Source organism: Martes martes (genome assembly GCF_963455335.1).
Source record: "Martes martes genome assembly, chromosome: 2".
In the NCBI taxonomy this organism is placed as follows: Eukaryota; Metazoa; Chordata; class Mammalia; order Carnivora; family Mustelidae; genus Martes; species Martes martes.
The window spans coordinates 38,068,099-38,085,446 of NC_137889.1; the positions used below are offsets into that span (position 1 = coordinate 38,068,099).

General features: G+C 41.0%; 1 protein-coding gene across 3 annotated transcripts; it reads left to right on the forward strand.

The window, feature by feature from the left end:
* Nucleotides 1-230: 230 nt before the first annotated feature.
* On the forward strand, nt 231-13,575 carry VDAC3 (voltage dependent anion channel 3). Of its 3 annotated transcripts, none has more exons than XM_080796436.1 (9): nt 231-558; nt 3,058-3,126; nt 4,445-4,494; nt 7,366-7,518; nt 8,265-8,317; nt 10,057-10,284; nt 11,574-11,724; nt 12,541-12,598; nt 13,049-13,575. In XM_080796436.1, the coding sequence occupies exons 2-9, from the start codon at nt 3,060-3,062 to the stop codon at nt 13,138-13,140; spliced, it is 852 nt and encodes a 283-aa protein (XP_080652562.1). In that variant the 5' UTR covers nt 231-558; nt 3,058-3,059; the 3' UTR covers nt 13,141-13,575. The 3 variants fall into 3 exon arrangements, with proteins under 3 accessions (XP_080652562.1, XP_080652564.1, XP_080652563.1); XM_080796438.1 differs by having other exon boundaries at nt 424-558; nt 12,541-12,602; XM_080796437.1 differs by having other exon boundaries at nt 499-611.
* The last annotated feature ends 3,773 nt before the right edge of the window (nt 13,576-17,348 follow it).

A 17,348-nucleotide genomic window follows, 5' to 3' on the forward strand; every position in this document is an offset into this window, starting at 1 on the left:
GTCACGTCACTTACCCCTTGGGGCCCCGTTGACTCATCCTTAAGATGAGATGACCTAAGGATCACATTCTTGAATTTTAGTCAGCCGGAGACGAAATTCCCACGAAGATCTTCTCGGCATCTGAACGGTACAGGCCAGGCCACAGCATCCATCAGGGGCGTCCCAGGTCCTCTCCCGCCCCGCAGCCCCTCCCATAGCAACAGTAACTAGTAACCTCCGGGTATTCTCGCGAGAGCGAGCCCCTGCAGGGACAAAGGTGCGGTCCCCCAGGCCTCTTCGCCTACGTCGACCCCCGCTCCTGCCACCTGCTCGCCCGGCTCTCTCGCGCACGCGCGCACACGGAGCCGGACAGTTGGGTTCTGAGTTCCTCTCGGCGCGCAGACCCGCGGCGCGCGACTCCGGCGCGACACTGCGGCGCAAACGCCGTGCGCGGGAGGGGCGGGTAGGGGCGCGCAGGCGCCGCGGGGAGAGTGGGGCCGCGCAGGCGCGGACGGCGTTGGTTTGAAGAAGACCTTCAGCGTTGCCCTGGCAGAGTGGAGCCAGGCCCTCTAGTTGGAGGTGAGGGGACTCGAGACCGCGGGCCGGGCGGCCGGCAGCCCGGTGGGGCCGGGGTGGGTAGCGGCCCGCCACCGAGCAGGGCACCCAGCGGGAGGCGAGCCTAACGGAGGGCTCGGAAGGGAGAGAGGAGCCTCACGGGGCGCGGGCCCCGGCGGGCTGCGGACGGCAGAGGGGACCTTGCTCCCCTGACCGCCTCAGGGGATGGAGCCGCAACGCTGGCGTGGGGAGCGGCGCTCGGAGCGCCCTCTCCCTTGCTGGTGGGCCCCCAGGACTTTGTAGGCGTCAGGCCAGAAAGGAGGTTGGTTTCTAGGGAAGTTGGCTCCTCGAACCCTAAACCCACCCCACCCCCCACCCCTTACCCCCGCCCCCAGCTTCCTCTCTGGAATTGTTGTCCAGTATCAGGGGAGCCCTGTAGCACTCCTTATCGCCAAGGGGAGGATGCTGTTTGTGCAGCTGAAGGCGGCGAAACGAGGAACAAAAGGGGCTCTTGACTGTCAAGTTAGTAATTGTGTAAAGCAGTATTACCTAATTAACCCTTCCCCGGCCGTCTGCACCTAAAGCAACCTCGTACGTTGTGCATGCCGACGAACAACGAGTGCATTTTGTAGCTAATAGAAATAGGCGATGATAGCTTGACTCCCGAGTGACATGAGGTCTCTGTGTCTTCTGTTTTTTGCTTGATCATACCAGCAGTGCATTTCCCATCAGAATCATGGGCCTGAAAAAGTAAGCTTGAACTAGGCAGAATTGAGATCACTTAGTAAACTAAACCGGCTACACTTTTGCAAAGTGTCTTTAGCAGTGGTTTTGAAAAAATAAAGCAAAATGCTAAAAGACTGTCGTCAGATAGATGTTTCTGAACAGTTAAGTGTATCTTTTGTCAGTAGATGAAAATCCAGACTGTAAAGACTTAACATTTTTATTTGACTGTATAGGGCCTGCCTTTCTATACCAACCTCCTCATGTTTAGACTTCTGGCAGATTTCATCAGATACCAGCATCCGCTGAAATAATAAAAGAGTAGTATCAGATTGCAGTTGGCAATGTGTAGATAGTCTAGAATTGATAATTTGAATGCAGGAAATTGAATTGTAAAAGAATTGCCCTGGAAGTGAACTCTGATACCCTGGCTTAGGACAAAGTTTTATTACCGTGTGAGTCAGTACTTTCTCTTTCACCTTTACTGTACTCTTTTCTCTTTATATATGTATTTTGTATTATACTCCACCCTCTTAACGTGTGTCTGTCATATTTGACAGGTTTAGATTAAGGAACAAATTTTAAATCACAATTAAAAAGTGCATCATAAGCGTATGTTGTGTCAGATATGATGGTATAGGCAGAAAGTTAGTAGAGGGGCAGATTAAGAGCCAGGCTGAATATAAGTAAATATTAGTTTGATTGTGTAGATAATTCAGACAGTAATTTCATGGGATAGCTGGTGCTCTGGATTTTTCTGATATTGGACTAATGGGACTGCTTGAGATGGTTCTGCAGTTGGCTAGACGTGGCTCTTGAGGCTCTTGCAGGACAAGAGGGCAGAGGGGTGGTATGTTTATCCATGTAGACAGAGCTTCTGAGAACTTCAACATGAGAGCCATATTGGCAGTAGAAAAGCTTAGTGAGTACCAAATAGGTAAGGTGATAACTGAAGGCACATTTGATTTTTGAAGGCTTTAACTTTAGAGTATACACCAGTTTTTGGTAAGCAGAATTGCTGCAGGTAGACTTTATCCTGTTTGTGGTTAATGGGTAAGATTATATAATTTTATTTTTAAAAGAGCTTTGAGAGAGAACGTATTCTGAATGAATGCATTCCAATTAGTATGGTAATTATTTTAAGAGCTGAGTTTCACAGTGGCAAAAATGTTAACCCTGAAGATTTTTAATGCATCTATTCTTATAGTTCTTCAAAACAGTTTTACTTTGTCACTTTAGTAGCTCTTGGCTTTATAACAGCGCAAGAAATGTTTTTCCAATGTAAAGTTTGCATATATATATATATTTTTTTAAAGTAAAAAGTCCAATTTAACAAAGCTTCTCCTTCAGCCTCTGAGAAATTTTTCTTTGAAATGCAGTCAGAAAGATGATCTCTGAATCTCATGAAAAAATCCTTTTATTATCCCATATTCTGGAAAGTTCTTTGTATCTGAGAGAGAGAGCGCGCACAAGTAGGCAGAGTGGCAGGCAGAGGGAGAGGGAGAAGCAGGCTCTCCACTGAGCAGGGAGCCGATGTGGGCCTCGATCCCAGATTCTGGGATCATGACCTGAGCCAAGGCAGATGCTTAACCAACTGAGCCACCCAGGCGCCCCTGGAAAGTTCTTCGTAAAGAAGCAGAATGCCTTCTCCTAACTTTGCTTGCATTAGGGTGTAAGCATTAATGATGCAAAGGCAGAGAAAACCGCATACCTCTTCTCACAGGACTAAATACTAAGACTGTGGGTGAGTAAATACTAAATGGCTCTTTTTGTTCCTTTGTCCTTATTTTTCTTCATAAGATATGTGTAACACGCCGACTTACTGTGACCTAGGAAAGGCCGCGAAGGATGTCTTCAATAAAGGATATGGTAAGTGTGCTATTGTACATTTCCAATTTGGGGTAAGGGTTAGTGTTGAATGCTTCTTACTATATGCAAGATGCAGTGCTAGTAAAATGAGGTTAAGTTAATATTAATCTACTTCTCAAGATTTAAGGGTATAACTATCAACAGATTATTAGACTCTTTAGAGGTAGAGTGCCTTACAAGCGTTAAAAGCAATTATATACAAATATGCGTGCATATATATTTGCATATTTAATGTTATCTGTAAGATGAAGTAATGGAAATTTGTAATACTTTTGTGCCTTCTGGCCAGCCCTGGAGACAGTTAAAGTGGGGGGTACCTTTTTCCTCCTCCAAATAATGGGTATTTTCATGAGCATGAAGATAGAACTTTTGACTTCTTTGGAGTAACATAGTCTTGATCCCAAATGGATATATATATATATTTTTTAATTTTATTTATTTATTTGACGAGAGAGACACAACAAGAGAGGAAACACAAGCAGGGGGAGTGGGAGAGGGAGAAGCATGCTTCCTACCGAGCAGGGAGCCCAATTGTGTGGCTTGATCCCAGACCCTGGGATCATGACCTGAGCCAAGGCAGATGCTTAATGACCGAGCCACCCAGGTGTCCCTGTTTTTGATTTTTAAAACTTAGTCTTTCAATTTTTGTGCTATATACATTTGATTTTTCTTATTAACTAGTATAATGAAGTCTATACTTACATAAGCATAATATTTTCTGATAATTTTTTTCTTTGAGAGCTTAAAAATTATACTTATTTCATAATTCAGTTTTTTTTTGTTTTTTTTTTAAAGATTTTTATTTATTTGACATAGAGAAATCACAAGTAGACAGAGAGTCAGGCAGAGAGAGAAGGGGGAACCAGGCACCCTGCTGAGCAGAGAGCCCGATGTGGGGCTTGATCCCAGGACCCTGAGACCATGACCTGAGCTGAAGGCAGAGGCTTTAACCCACTGAGCCACTCAGGCGCCCCTCATAATTCAGTTTTTAATGGAATTCTCACCTAATGAGGATACTGTGTATTTTCCATATAGAGGGTATATGGACTGTTTTCATAATCTCTAAGTTGTAAAAACTGGAGTGAAGGGGCGCCTGGGTGGCTCAGTGGGTTAGGCTTCTGCCTTCATGGTCATGGTCTCAGGGTCCTGGGATCAAGCCCCGCATCGGGCTCTCTGCTCAGCAGGGAGCCTGCTTACCCCTCTCTCTGCCTGCCTCTCTGTGATCTCTCTCTCTGTCAAATAATGTAAAAATTGTTAAAAAAAAAAACTGGAGTGAATATCACATTTTGTACATTACTATGTTTTTCTTTTTGTCTAGGATTTGGCATGGTCAAAATAGATCTGAAAACAAAGTCCTGTAGTGGAGTGGTGAGTACCCAATATAATTTTAATAGATGTAGCATAATTAACTTAAAGGAACCTGTTAAAAAATTGTTTGGTTTAGTTCTGTGAATCAGTGTATATTTGGCACTATGCTGTCCTCCCTACAGTTTCATCTACTCTCAGACTTCAGTGAGCATCTTTGCCTTCGCCTTAGACAATCAGGTTGAATTTTGGGGGAGAACAAATGTTCTCATAATAAGAATAATAATAATAATTCTCCCCCACATAATAAGAATACGCTGAGTTTTACTCTCAGGAGATATAAAATATATGTATTTTTTTGACCCATATTATATCTTTATACTTTTATGAATACATATGTGGGTACTAAAAACTTTACTTCCATTATGATGGGTTCAAGTAGGTTTTATTGCCCTCTTAAAAAACATATTATAGTCTGTCCCTTCATGATTGGTCAAAACAAATGTAGAACTAAATTCATGCAGAGGCTTAATCTACAGTTTTTATTGGATGTTCATAAGGTCTTTTTTACTGGAAGTTAAGAATATAGTAAAGGATACAGGCATATTTTCAAGGTATCATTAACCAGAACTTTTATTCAGTAAATCTGGCAAATAGATTAACTTTACATTCACCGTATTCTCTGATTTCTGCTCACTGACAGCATATCTTTTTAGTATTTACCTGTTTAAACCAGTGCTAATTTTATTTCCAGATACAATAATTTCATTAGAGGAGCTAAAGGAACGTGGAATTCTTACGATACTTTGTCTCATACTCCTGGTTTGTCACTATCATTTTCTTCCTGGGTTTTTCTAGTGGTAAATAAATACATATGCAGCTACTGCTGGATGGCATATTGTTACATGGTTCTGTTAAAAGAGAAAAATTATACTAACTTTGAATAGGGTTTCAGAATTTGGTCAAGTTAGGTTTTTGTTGCAAAAATCATCGACTAAAATTTTATCTCCTTTTCATGCTGCTGTGGTGTGGGACTGTTCATTCAGATGGTAAGAAAAACAGAGCATATTTGTGTGCTTGCTTTTATGGCTGCTTTTGGTCTCTGGTATTGATTTATGATAAATTTCATCCATTGCTCCATTCATCCATTGCAATCAATTCTTAGATTGCACTTAATATTTGTATCATATACCATCTACTTCACATAACATTTTTGTGGTGGTTTCGTTGCATACTAGCCTTTACTGTAGAGCTATAGATACTATGTGCATGTTTTATCTAATGAAGTTAGAGAAAAACTAAAGCAATTGTGAGCCAATTAAACTTTTTAACTTAGAAAAATTCTGGCCTTTTCTTTAAGATTTGTTCTTCAGGTATTTTAGACTTTTGAGAGAACTTCAAACTAAGAAATAATGATAACAAGGAAAAGATGTAGACTAAATGTACTTCTACCTTAGTTTTGTGTGTGAAGTTCTCCTAACACTGAAATTGAGGTTTGTCTATGCCATACTTTCAAGTTTATGTGGGGCATATATGAAAAATAAAACACTGGATAGTTGGATTTACTAAAGAAAGCAATGCTCGCATTGTGTGGACTATTAAACATGACTCGCGTTTTGTCATTTTGTGCTGAGGCCTTGCCCTAAAGTGTGCAGCATGATACTCTCTTGGAAAATTTCCTGCGTGATGTTGATAAACAGATCATAGTTTCCCAGTTGTTTCATCAGCCTTAGAGCTGGAGGTAGGGAACAGGCTATTTGGTAAAGGGAGGATTCATATTGCGGGCAGTGAAACAGACCTGCTCAGGGCTGGCAGCATTTCATGACTGCTGGCAGTATTTCAGAAATGTTCTCTAAAAACAGGGCCAATCAGAAGGTTTATTTCTTGACAGTTCATAGATTGTCAGTGACAGGTGTTGACTGTTTGCTTCCTTTTAGAGGGAGATCTGTTTCCTATTGCTCATTGTCATATGACTAAAACGACACCTACCTAGGGAGGAGGATATATTTTAAGGTGTTCATAGTAACTATTTGATAGAAAGCACTTTAAAAGGTAGATAGGGGAGAAGGGAGAAAGACAAGTTATGCCATTCCATTATGTTGTGAAAAACAGGTCCATACTTTCAAGTATTGAGATTGTTTATACCAGAAGTTTTCCCGATAGTTTTGTGGACCAAAGCAATAAAGTTTTTGTGACGGTGTAAGTGTACTTCATGCCACTGAACTGCATACTTAAAAATGGTAAATTTTATGTTAGATGTATTTTACCACAATAAAAATAAAAAAAAATTTAATGCACCGAAGTTCTCTTAAAAGAGGGTATGGGTGGAACACCTGGGTGGATCAGTTGGTTAAGGGTCCGCCTTTGGCTCAGGTCATGATCCCAGCGCCTTGGAATTGAGCCCCATGTGGGGCTCCCTGCTCAGCGGGGAGTTTGCTCCTCCCTCCCCCTGCTCTTGCATGCTCACTCACTCTCTCCCCTCTCAAATAAATAAATAAAATCTTAAAAAAAAAAAGAGGGTGGGTAATCCTTTCTGGTGTTTGGGGATTTTTAAGGACTTTAAAATTAACTAATAGTTTGAAAGATATGATAGAGAATGAGTAATCTTTTTTCAAGTCACGAAAGTGAAATGTTTTAAGATTCGATATTTTTGTCTTTTTAGTAAAGGCATTTATTTTCAGTAAAGATATTTCTCTTCTAAAGGAAAGAATTTAAGATTCCCATTTTAGTAAGAGAGTATATGGAACAAGAAGTATCAGTAAGAGAGGTGGAACAATGGAAAGATCTGAAACTGATTAAACTTCAGAAATAAGAAAGCAGGAAATACGTTGTGGTAACAAACTGTATTGGTTTCTGATGCATTTAACACTACTTTCTGAAATATTTTCTGTTTGATGAGTTGATTTTAAAGTAATTATTTTTCTTGCTTATCAGGAATTTTCTACTTCTGGTCATGCCTACACTGATACAGGGAAAGCGTCAGGCAACCTAGAGACCAAATATAAGATCTGTAACTATGGACTTACCTTCACCCAGAAGTGGAATACAGACAATACTCTTGGAACAGAAATCTCTTTGGAGAATAAGGTAAGAGAAAGCATTAGGAGTTATTTGTAGGTTAAATTGATCTTGCAGATAAAATGATCTGTAAACCCCAAATACAGTGTGAGCGAGATCTTATAACCTAGATGATAGCCATATTTTTTCTCTGGATGTGGCCATCTTTGATATGTCTTAGATTTCTAGAAATACAGCTTTGTGAGTGCATAATTAGCACATTACATCTTTGTTCTGACCAGTTCTGTTTATAACTGAGCCTCTCCTGGGTAAACCAAACTATTCATAGTGAGGTAGTTTGATTTTATTTTGTAATTGTTGCAACATTGGCTCCATAGAAAAGTGTTTTTAAATTCTATCATGTCTTCACAGAGAAAAATTTATCAGCAGATACTCATTAAGTATTTGCTATGTACAGGGCACTGTTTTTTGAGGTGTGTCTATATGCACACTACCATAGATAACATATGAGTAACTGAATAAATTCCTTAGGTTGACTTGTTAAATGTTGGGTTATCTCATTACAGTAATTTTAAGAGAGTATCAAGATTATTTGGTTGTATTGGAATTTTGTTGTTTTTTTACTGTAATTAATGTTACTGGCTGTGATAGAATTTGACCTATACATTTAAACCTGGCTTTTGGTGAGAGAATCTGATGAAACCTGGAGTTAGGAGGAGGGGAAGGATAAAGTCATAATTTATAGTAAGTAACTTAATTTTTGGTCAAAAAACCAGAAAATTACTAATTGTTTATTTTAAATCTTTGTTTTTCAGTTGGCTGAAGGGTTGAAACTGACTCTTGATACCATATTTGTACCAAACACAGGGTAATTATTCCAAACCCCATTTTCCGAAATGTTTTTGTAGACTGTAAGGAGAAGAGCACTTTAGACTGGGGAATTGCAATGAAACGTTTAGATCCAGGGAAAACTTAGGAGGTTGCTGTTAGGAACACCAGAGGACCTTGTGTGTACAGTAAAGAGATAGGAGGATTCCTTTGAAGTAGGGTAAAGTTTTGATTTGAAAATTGAACAGATGAACAAAAATACAAAGCTACTCCAGAGGCACATTATAGGAAAAGTTCAGGAGCTAGAAGGGTCTGAGACTAGATATTTCTTTTCTTTCTTTCTTTCTTTTTTTTTTTTTTTTTTTAAGATTTTCTGTTCAAGTAATCTCTACACTCAGTGTGGGGCTCAAACTCACAACCCTTGTGAGACCAAGCATTGTATGCTCTACTAACTGAGCCAGCAGGTGTTCCAAGACTAGATACTTCTTCTTTTTGTTTTTGTTTTAAAGATTTTATTTATTTCTTTGACAGAGAGAGAGAGCACAAGTAGGCAGAGAGGCAGACAGAGAGACGGGGGGAAGCAGGCTCCCTGCTGAGGAGAGAGCTGATGTGGGGCTCAATCCCAGGACCCTGAGACCATGACCTGAGCCGAAGGCAGAGGCTTATTAACCCACTGAGCCACCCATGCACCCCCAAAACTAGATATTTCTTAAGCGCTTCTAAGATTCATGGATGTGGTATTTTGCTGAGAGGTTAATTTCTTAAGAAAATAGTGTAATCTCCTGGCTGTGGAATGCTATAAGCAATAGTTCTGCTACTGACGTCCTTTTTCAGCCTTTAGAAATCTCCTAACCTCTGTGCTTCAATTTCTTTGTCTAAAAAACAGGGATCATGTTGTTTCCTATCTGCCTCACATGGTTTGGTGCTAGAAAAGGACAAAGTGGCATTTTTCTTCAACTGTAAGAACATGTGTATCATTCCTGCCACACACTTGAGTATTCTTCCAGACAAATACTCTCAGAAGCCTGATTAAAGACAAGGATGATAAAAACCAGTTTCATGTTTTCAGTACCATTCTTCAGAAGTGTATACTTCTCTTCCATCCATCTAATGTTGTCCAGGGAGAAAACACTGACCTTAAGGAAAAATGAATATGTTTACTAGAGGACTGTATCCTTAAAAAAATACACTTCTCTTCATAATAGGTTAATTACTTAGAAGTGAAGTGTGTCAGGTGTTACGTTTTATAGCATTTGGGCATTTTAAAAACATTTAAAGAAATTTGGGTTCTCATGAATAAATACATATTCAGATTATTTGATACTGAGGTAGCTTATTCCTTTTTATACTTTTATTCATGCCTTTATGATATTAATCATGATATATCCTGTCATTTGAACTTACAGTAAAGAATAGGTAAAAATAGTATATGCTTTTCCTTCTCTTTTTTAAGATTTTATTTATTAGAGAGAGTGCTCAAACGATAGAGAGCACAAGTGGTGGGGAAAGCAGACTCCCCACTGAGCATTGAACCTGATGCAGGGCTCGATCCCAGGACTCTGGGATCACGACTTGAGCTGAAGGCAGAGGCTTTGACCGACTGAGCCACCCACGGGCCCCAGTATATGCATAATCCTAACAAAATTATATTTGTAGTGCTAAGTCATTTGAAACTTTATTATATGGATGCCATCTATCAAAATAATATTTATATTGGTGGAGAGAGGGGATCTTACTCTGGACGGTAGTAGAAACTCATGTTGTGTTTATTTCTTACAGAAAGAAGAGTGGAAAATTGAAGGCCTCATATAAACGGGATTGTTTCAGTCTTGGCAGTAACGTTGATATTGATTTTTCTGGACCAACCATCTATGGCTGGGCTGTGTTAGCTTTTGAAGGTTGGCTTGCTGGCTATCAGATGAGTTTTGATACAGCCAAATCCAAACTGTCACAGAATAATTTCGCCCTGGGTTACAAGGCTGCGGACTTCCAGCTGCACACTCATGTGTGAGTGTTTATAATTTATTCTGCCTTTACTGGTGCAGTTGCCCAAGAAGATGGTAGCCATTAGCACGTTGAGAAGGTTAGAAATGATCGTTCCTGCATTTAGTATGCTTTGGTGGACATCCAGCCTCACTGTACTATTTTCCCAGTCAGTAAAACACTGCCCAGGGTTAGTGCACTTGGTGCATTGTGCTGTGCTACTGGTAGTTACTAGCCTCTCAGCCTGTACACCAAACTTTAGGGAGGTCTAGAATCTGTTACAAGAACCACTAGGAGGGAGAAAGCCCGGGCATAGGTCACCTTCTGATAAAAGGGATCCTTTGGAGATCTTTCTGCTTCCTCTGGTGCCTTACTCAGCTTGGCAATATCTGAAAGTAGGTCTAGATCATGAAGAGCAACCATGTAATTGATGTGAGCATCCTGGACCATCCCCAGTGATTCTGCGGAGGTTTTTGGGTACTCTTGGTCACAACCCAGCCGCCCTGTGGCATTCAGAAGAAGTAGAATTCCTCAAAGCAATCCTGGATTCAATTCTGTAGGTTGCATCCTCTTGGTTAAATGAATTTAAACTTTTAAATTATAGTTTATGTCTTGGCCTACTGGGCACTGTTAATATACCAGGAAAAAAAAAAAAGTAAAGGAAAAACTGTGTTTTTGAAGTGTTAGATTGCTCTCCACTAGACATTCTGGTTCATTATGATGCCTGAAATAAAGTCAAGCAGTGGTATAGACAGTGGCGTTAAAATTGATGAAACAGTACGATCGGGAAACCATGAAAACTCAGGGACTAAGTTCTGGGATGCTTAAAAGCAGTAACTTAGGCACGTCTCTAGAGCAGTATGCCCTAGGTATTGTGGGGGTGGTGCTTTTGGACTCAGGGTTGTTTCAAGTGAAGTTCAGAATTGGCTTATTCTTGTACTGCTGTTTTTTGTTTTGCAGAAATCTTTATTGAACTATACTTTCAGGTTTCTGAATTCTTTCAACCTCTCATAGACTTAGAGATCATATTTCCTGAAGTATCTGCCTTTGCGCATAATTGAATTATGTCTAAGAAATTTACATTGTGGGGAGCTGAGTAAATGAATCAAATGTTATTACATTTTAATTAGCCAGTTATAAATTATATAACTGGATTTAGTTCCTTGTTTTCTTTGGTAGTCATTTATACTAGAAGTTTGCTGAAATAGGTGAGTTGGAAAATGAGATCCTTATCTAAACAGTCTTAGAATTTGTTTCCATATCATAAGAGTGGTACAAACTATGTATGACTTTTTCTTACACTATCAAAATAGGAATGATGGCACTGAATTTGGAGGGTCTATCTACCAGAAGGTTAACGAGAAGATAGAAACGTCAATAAACCTTGCTTGGACGGCTGGCAGTAACAACACCCGTTTTGGCATCGCTGCTAAATACAAGCTGGACTGTAGAACTTCTCTATCTGTAAGAACATGCTGTGAGATTGGGTTTCAGCTAAGTTGTAAATGAATGTTGTGATTTGGTTGGTGTGTGCATGTTCTTTATTAACTTTAGTGAGCCGGTCATTATATAGTGAAAAGAGTATTATGCCTCAAGTCCAGGAATGTGGATTCTAGTCCTAGTTCCTCCTATAATTATTTGGCTGTTGTCCGACCTTGTGGAGTCATCTCTTTGGCCTCAAAATTTTCTTATCTGTAAATTCATGGGATTTGATTACTATTCCTGTTGGTATTAGTAATTCTTATTAATAATGACACTAATTGAGCTCTCAAATTTCAGGTACTGTGCTAAGGGCTTAATGTGTAATATCTCATTTAATCCTCCCAACTACTCCATGTGGTGAGTAGTATCCTCATGCCCATTTTATAGATGAGGGAACTGAGACTTGGAAAGGTCAGGTAACTTGTTCAAAGCCCCAAATAAGTGGCAGTGTCAAGATTGGAATCCAGATCTTCTCTCACCAGAGTTCATGTTCTAACCACTGTCAGAGGTTGTAAACTGACATCTCAAAAAATTCAGTACACCAGGGGTGTTTGGATGCACAGTGTTTTAAAAATTTTGCTTGAGGCCTTTAAGCATGCATTCTCAAGGACCCTACTATCCCTACCTAAAGAGACTTATACCTTTTTATTAATTAAATTTTCAGTTTTGGTAGTTCTAGATTGGCCCGAAGTTGCTTTAGTTTTGGAAATCTGATGCATGAAATAGTGGTTGTACTGGATTTACGTATTATGAAGTTGATTGTTCTCTAACTGTTTCTATTTTATCTCCTAATCTTAGGCTAAAGTAAATAATGCCAGCCTGATTGGACTGGGTTATACTCAGACCCTTCGACCGGGTGAGTAAAGGAATTAATAACAATGGGTGTGGGTTGGAGGTAATGGAGGAATAATGAAAATAACCTATAAAACCTACAATCAACTGTAGGTCAGTTCAGACCATTTTGTCACAGTTGGTTGTTCATACAAAGTAAAACCGATCAAGTGCCTGTGCTTAACAAGTCTTTATAGATTTCTTACTATATAATTTGGTCACTCTGGCTTGTGAATATGGTTGATCACTCATTTTTCTTAACCCTGAACTCCAGGTGATTTGCTGTGATTATGCTTTGCTCCTTGCAGATCAGGGGATTATTGATAACCTGTGTTGATTTAGTCGGCCTGAATGCCTGTAACTCTCACACCCGGCTGTATTCTGTGCCCTTGACTCTGTCTGTTGTTACTAGAAAATGAAGATAAGCTTGTAATACTTGTTGTAACGAGTGATTGTGGTGTTTTCTTCTTCCCAGGCGTCAAACTGACCCTGTCAGCTTTAATCGACGGAAAGAACTTCAATGCAGGAGGTCACAAGGTTGGGCTGGGATTTGAACTAGAAGCTTAACATGGTTTTGAGTAAAGCATCCGATTTGTCCCTGGAGGTGAAGAGAACCCACTATGTTTTGGCCTTAAAATTCTTCTGTGAAATTTCAAAAGTGTGAACTTTTTATTCTTCCAAAGAATTGTAATCCTCCCCACACTGAAGTCTGGAGATCGCAAGTCCATCCGAAGGGAGGTACTTGAAGGCATGCCTGGAAGTTGTCATGTTTGTGCCACATTTCAGTTGAGTTCCGCAGTGTTATTTTAAATGTGTTCCTCAGCGACAATGTAGTGTCATGTTACAAAGGAAATGACCCGATCCTCCAGTTTGTACATCACGTCCTGCATGTCCCACGCCACTTTTTCATGACCTTTTAATATATTGGTCTCTGTGCTGTAGTGGAATCTTTGGTTTTGCATCAGAGTAAAATAAAATAAGCCCATCACATTTGGAACATAATTGCTCATGTGACTTGCTTGTGGTGGTTTTCTTGTATTTGGTGTGATTGGTTTTGTTGTGAAAAAATCCTCATCGGGGGGGCACCTGGGTGGCTCAGTGGGTTAAAGCCTCTGCCTTTGGCTCAGGTCATGATCCCGGGGTCCTGGGATCGAGCCCCACATCGGGCTCTCTGCTCAGCGGGGAGCCTGCTTCCTCCTCTCTCTCTGCCTGCCTCTCTGCCTACTTGCGATCTCTGTCTGTCAAATAAATAAATAAAATACTAAAAGAAAAAAAAATCCTCATCGGTGGTGGGTGGGATTTGTATTTATTTATTTATTTATTTATTATTTTTAAAAAGATTTTATTTATTTATTTGATAGAGATTGCAACTAGTCAGAGAGGCACGCAGGGAGAGAGAGGAGGAAGCGGGCTCCCTGCTGAGCAGAGAGCCCGATATGGGGCTCAATCCCAGGACCCCGGGATCATGACCTGAGCCAAAGGCAGAGGCTTTAACCCACTGAGCCACCCAGGCGCCCCAGGGATTTGTATTTAGAGTGGTACGTCTGACACACGTGTGCTCTCGCTTACTTCCCCTCTCGTTTATCCGGCCTGCTGCCCTTCTGCACTCAGGCCAAGGACTGAAACCGGGAGTTTTGTTCCACTGGGCAGAGGCACATCTGCTGGGGTGCCTGCTTCCTACTGCACTGTGGTAAAGCAGGGTCATACTGGTGGTGTAAGCGGCTGAGAAAGAGTGGGGGGAGGGGAGTGAGCAGAAGGATGGGCAAAGGGAAGAATACAGTAGGGGAAATGCTGTGGGGAAGAGATTGGTAGGAGGAGGCCAGGGCCGGAGGACACCCATCTGTGGCTCCCTTTAGGGCCTCAGGAAAGTGCTTTGAGTACTGGATCTAGAGAAATAATAACCAAAGAATGGAGTTATCAGCTTCAAAAAGAAATGAATAGGCTGTAATACCTTCAGGGCTTACTGGTAAATATCTTCCTTTCTAAGAACAGAACTCTTTGAAATCTCTTTCTAAAAACAATATATGCTGGTTGCAGCAAATGCACTCAAGACACAAAAAAAGTGAAAATTCCCATTCCTTTCTCCAGTCCCTTTATCTACTATCTCTAGCAGTTCAATGCTTGCAAATATTTTTCAGTGTCTTTAGAGATTACATAAATATCTTTATAAAATGTGAAAATGCGTATCTTGTTTTGCAGTATACTTTATTTTGTTTTCTTAGAAGATTTTGTTTGTTTGACCGAGAGAGACAGTGAGACAGGGAGCACAAGTAGGGGGAGTGGGAGAGGGAGAAGCAGGCTTCTGCCAAGCAGGGAGCCTGATGTGGGGCTCGATCCCAGGACCCTGGGATCATGACCTGAGCCGAAGGTAGACACTTAACTGACTGAGCCACCCAGGCCCCCGTTTATTTTATTTTTTTAAAGATTTTATTTTTAAGTCATGTCTATACCCAACATGGGGCTTGAATTTACAACCCTGAGTTGAAAATTCACGTGCTCTAACCAACTGAGCCAGCGAGGTGCCCTACAATGTACATTTAAATCTGACATATCACAGTCTTCTTTCTGTTTGTTTATATAGCTCTGCCTCACATTTTTTTATTCTATTTGACTTATAAAGGTAATATTAACTATTCCCCTTTTTACTGTATTACATTTTTTGGGTTTATAAACAATACTGCATTGACTATCTTTGTCCACTTCTGTAAATATTTCCATAGCAGCACTGCCTAGATCTTTCTCTGATGGTGAAAATTATCTGTCTGCTTTGCCTCATATGGTAGCCACTAGGCAGATGTGGCTGTTGAGCACTTGGAATGTAACTAGGTCAGTGGAAGAACTCAGACTTTTTTTTTAAAGTAATCTCTACACCCAACATGGGGCTTGAACTCACAAGAGTCACATGCTCTGTACCAACCAAGCCAGCTGCGAGCTCTGGAAGAACTCAATTTTTAATTCTATTTCATCTTAACTAAATTTGAGATTGCTAAATCATAGGGCATATACATTTAATAAATAGTACAAAATTGTCCTTCAAAAATTTATACCAAGTTATATTTCTACCATTGGTGGTCAAGAGTGCCCATTTTCCACATCCTCAATAGCACTGAATGGCCTCAAACTTCAAAATTTTTACCAGTCTTAGAAATGAAAAATGGCATCTTATTTTAATTTGTACTTCCCTAATTGCCATTGAGATGGAGCTGTTTTCATGTATTTACTGATCATTTAATAACTCTGATTCACCTATTCAGATTCTTGCTCAGTTTCCAAATGAGTCATACAAGTAGACACGATGGTTGCTTTTTGAAAAATGTTAGTGCCGCAAGATATTCCCCCCTTCCCCCCACCAAAGATCATCTTTACTAGCAGCCAAATTCCATTCACCACCCCTTCTGTTGGAAAAGATCTGTGATACCAACCACATGATGTAATTTGACTTTCTCATTATCTTTGTGGATTGAACCACCACGACAGGAGATAAAGTACCACAGGAAAGGAAAAGGGAGTGAGAGGAGCACACACAACTTCGTTCCGTCCTGTTGGCACCCGTGTCTAGTTAGCTGTCACCAGCAGAACCCCGCTCAGCCCAAGCACTGGAGGCGGGGGGGGGGGGGGTGGCACTGAGGCGGGCCGGCCGCTGCTACCCATGCGCGCTGCTTCGTGGTGTGCAGCTTGTCGAAGACGGACTGGCATGCTTCCGGAGCTTCTGCAGGGGTCACCTTGTATGACACAGTCTTCATGCAGACATCTTGGAGTCCAGCAGTCCAGGAAGGAAAGCCATGGGAGGTGGTCTAGGATAGAGCAGTTCCTGGGGGTTTTCACAGTGGGGTTCTCAGTAGCTCCCTCTCTCCGTGAAATGCACACAAGCACCTCTCGCCCCTCCGTCCCCCAGCCGTCTCCTCCGTATTCTCCCTCTTCATCTTCTCCTTCCCCCCAGATTAGCCTCTAACTCCTAGGGCATTAATTTGATTTTATTTAAATTTTAAATTGACTCGTTCAGGACACTACTAGGACCCTTCGTGTTGCCTTTTGAGCCTTACTCTCAAGGTAACTTATTTTGGCCTTAACCATAGCCTGTCAGCTTTGCACCTGGGAACAGAGAACTGACATTCTAATTTATACGTATTTTATGTCAGTGGATTCTTTGATTCAGTGACTCTGCTCTTAGGAATTTGCCTTAAGGAAATCATTAGAGATGCTCATCGTGGAGTTCTTGATCATAGAGAAAATGTGTAACATTTCCACATGTGTAAGGAAGGGCATGGTTAAATGATGGTATGTATATTCATCAAATGGCACATTGTTCAGTCATTAAAAATCAGGTTTTTGAAGAAGAATAACCATTGAGGATTGTTCACAATAGAATTTAAATAGAAAAAGCAGAGTAAAAAATGAATCTCAATTTTATTATTCTTTTTTTAATATAGATTTTATTTATTTATTTGACAGACAGAGATCACAGGTAGGCAGAGAGGCAGGCAGAGAGAGGAGGAAGCAGGCTCCCCGCTGAGCAGAGAGCCCGATGTGGGGCTCGATCCCAGGACCCCAGGATCATGACCTGAGCTGAAGGCAGAGGCTTTAACCCACTGAGCCACCCAGGGACTCCTCAATTTTATTTTTTTAAAAAGTATATGTTGGGGGGCGCCTGGGTGGCTCAGTGGGTTAAAGCCTCTGCCTTCGGCTCAGGTCATGGTCTCAGGGTCCTGGGATCGAGCCCCGCATCGGGCTCTCTGCTCAGCGGGGAGCCTGCTTCCTCCTCTCTCTCTGCCTGC

What these genes read in the sequence shown, in the direction of transcription:
- VDAC3 (XM_080796436.1), top strand. Translation starts at nt 3,060, where the DNA reads ATGTGTAACACGCCGACTTACTGTGACCTAGGAAAGGCCGCGAAGGAT. An exon ending in TGTCTTCAATAAAGGATATG is followed by an intron (nt 3,127 to 4,444) that starts GTAAGTGTGCTA and finishes CTTTTTGTCTAG; the next exon opens with GATTTGGCATGGTCAAAATA. An exon ending in CAAAGTCCTGTAGTGGAGTG is followed by an intron (nt 4,495 to 7,365) that starts GTGAGTACCCAA and finishes CTTGCTTATCAG; the next exon opens with GAATTTTCTACTTCTGGTCA.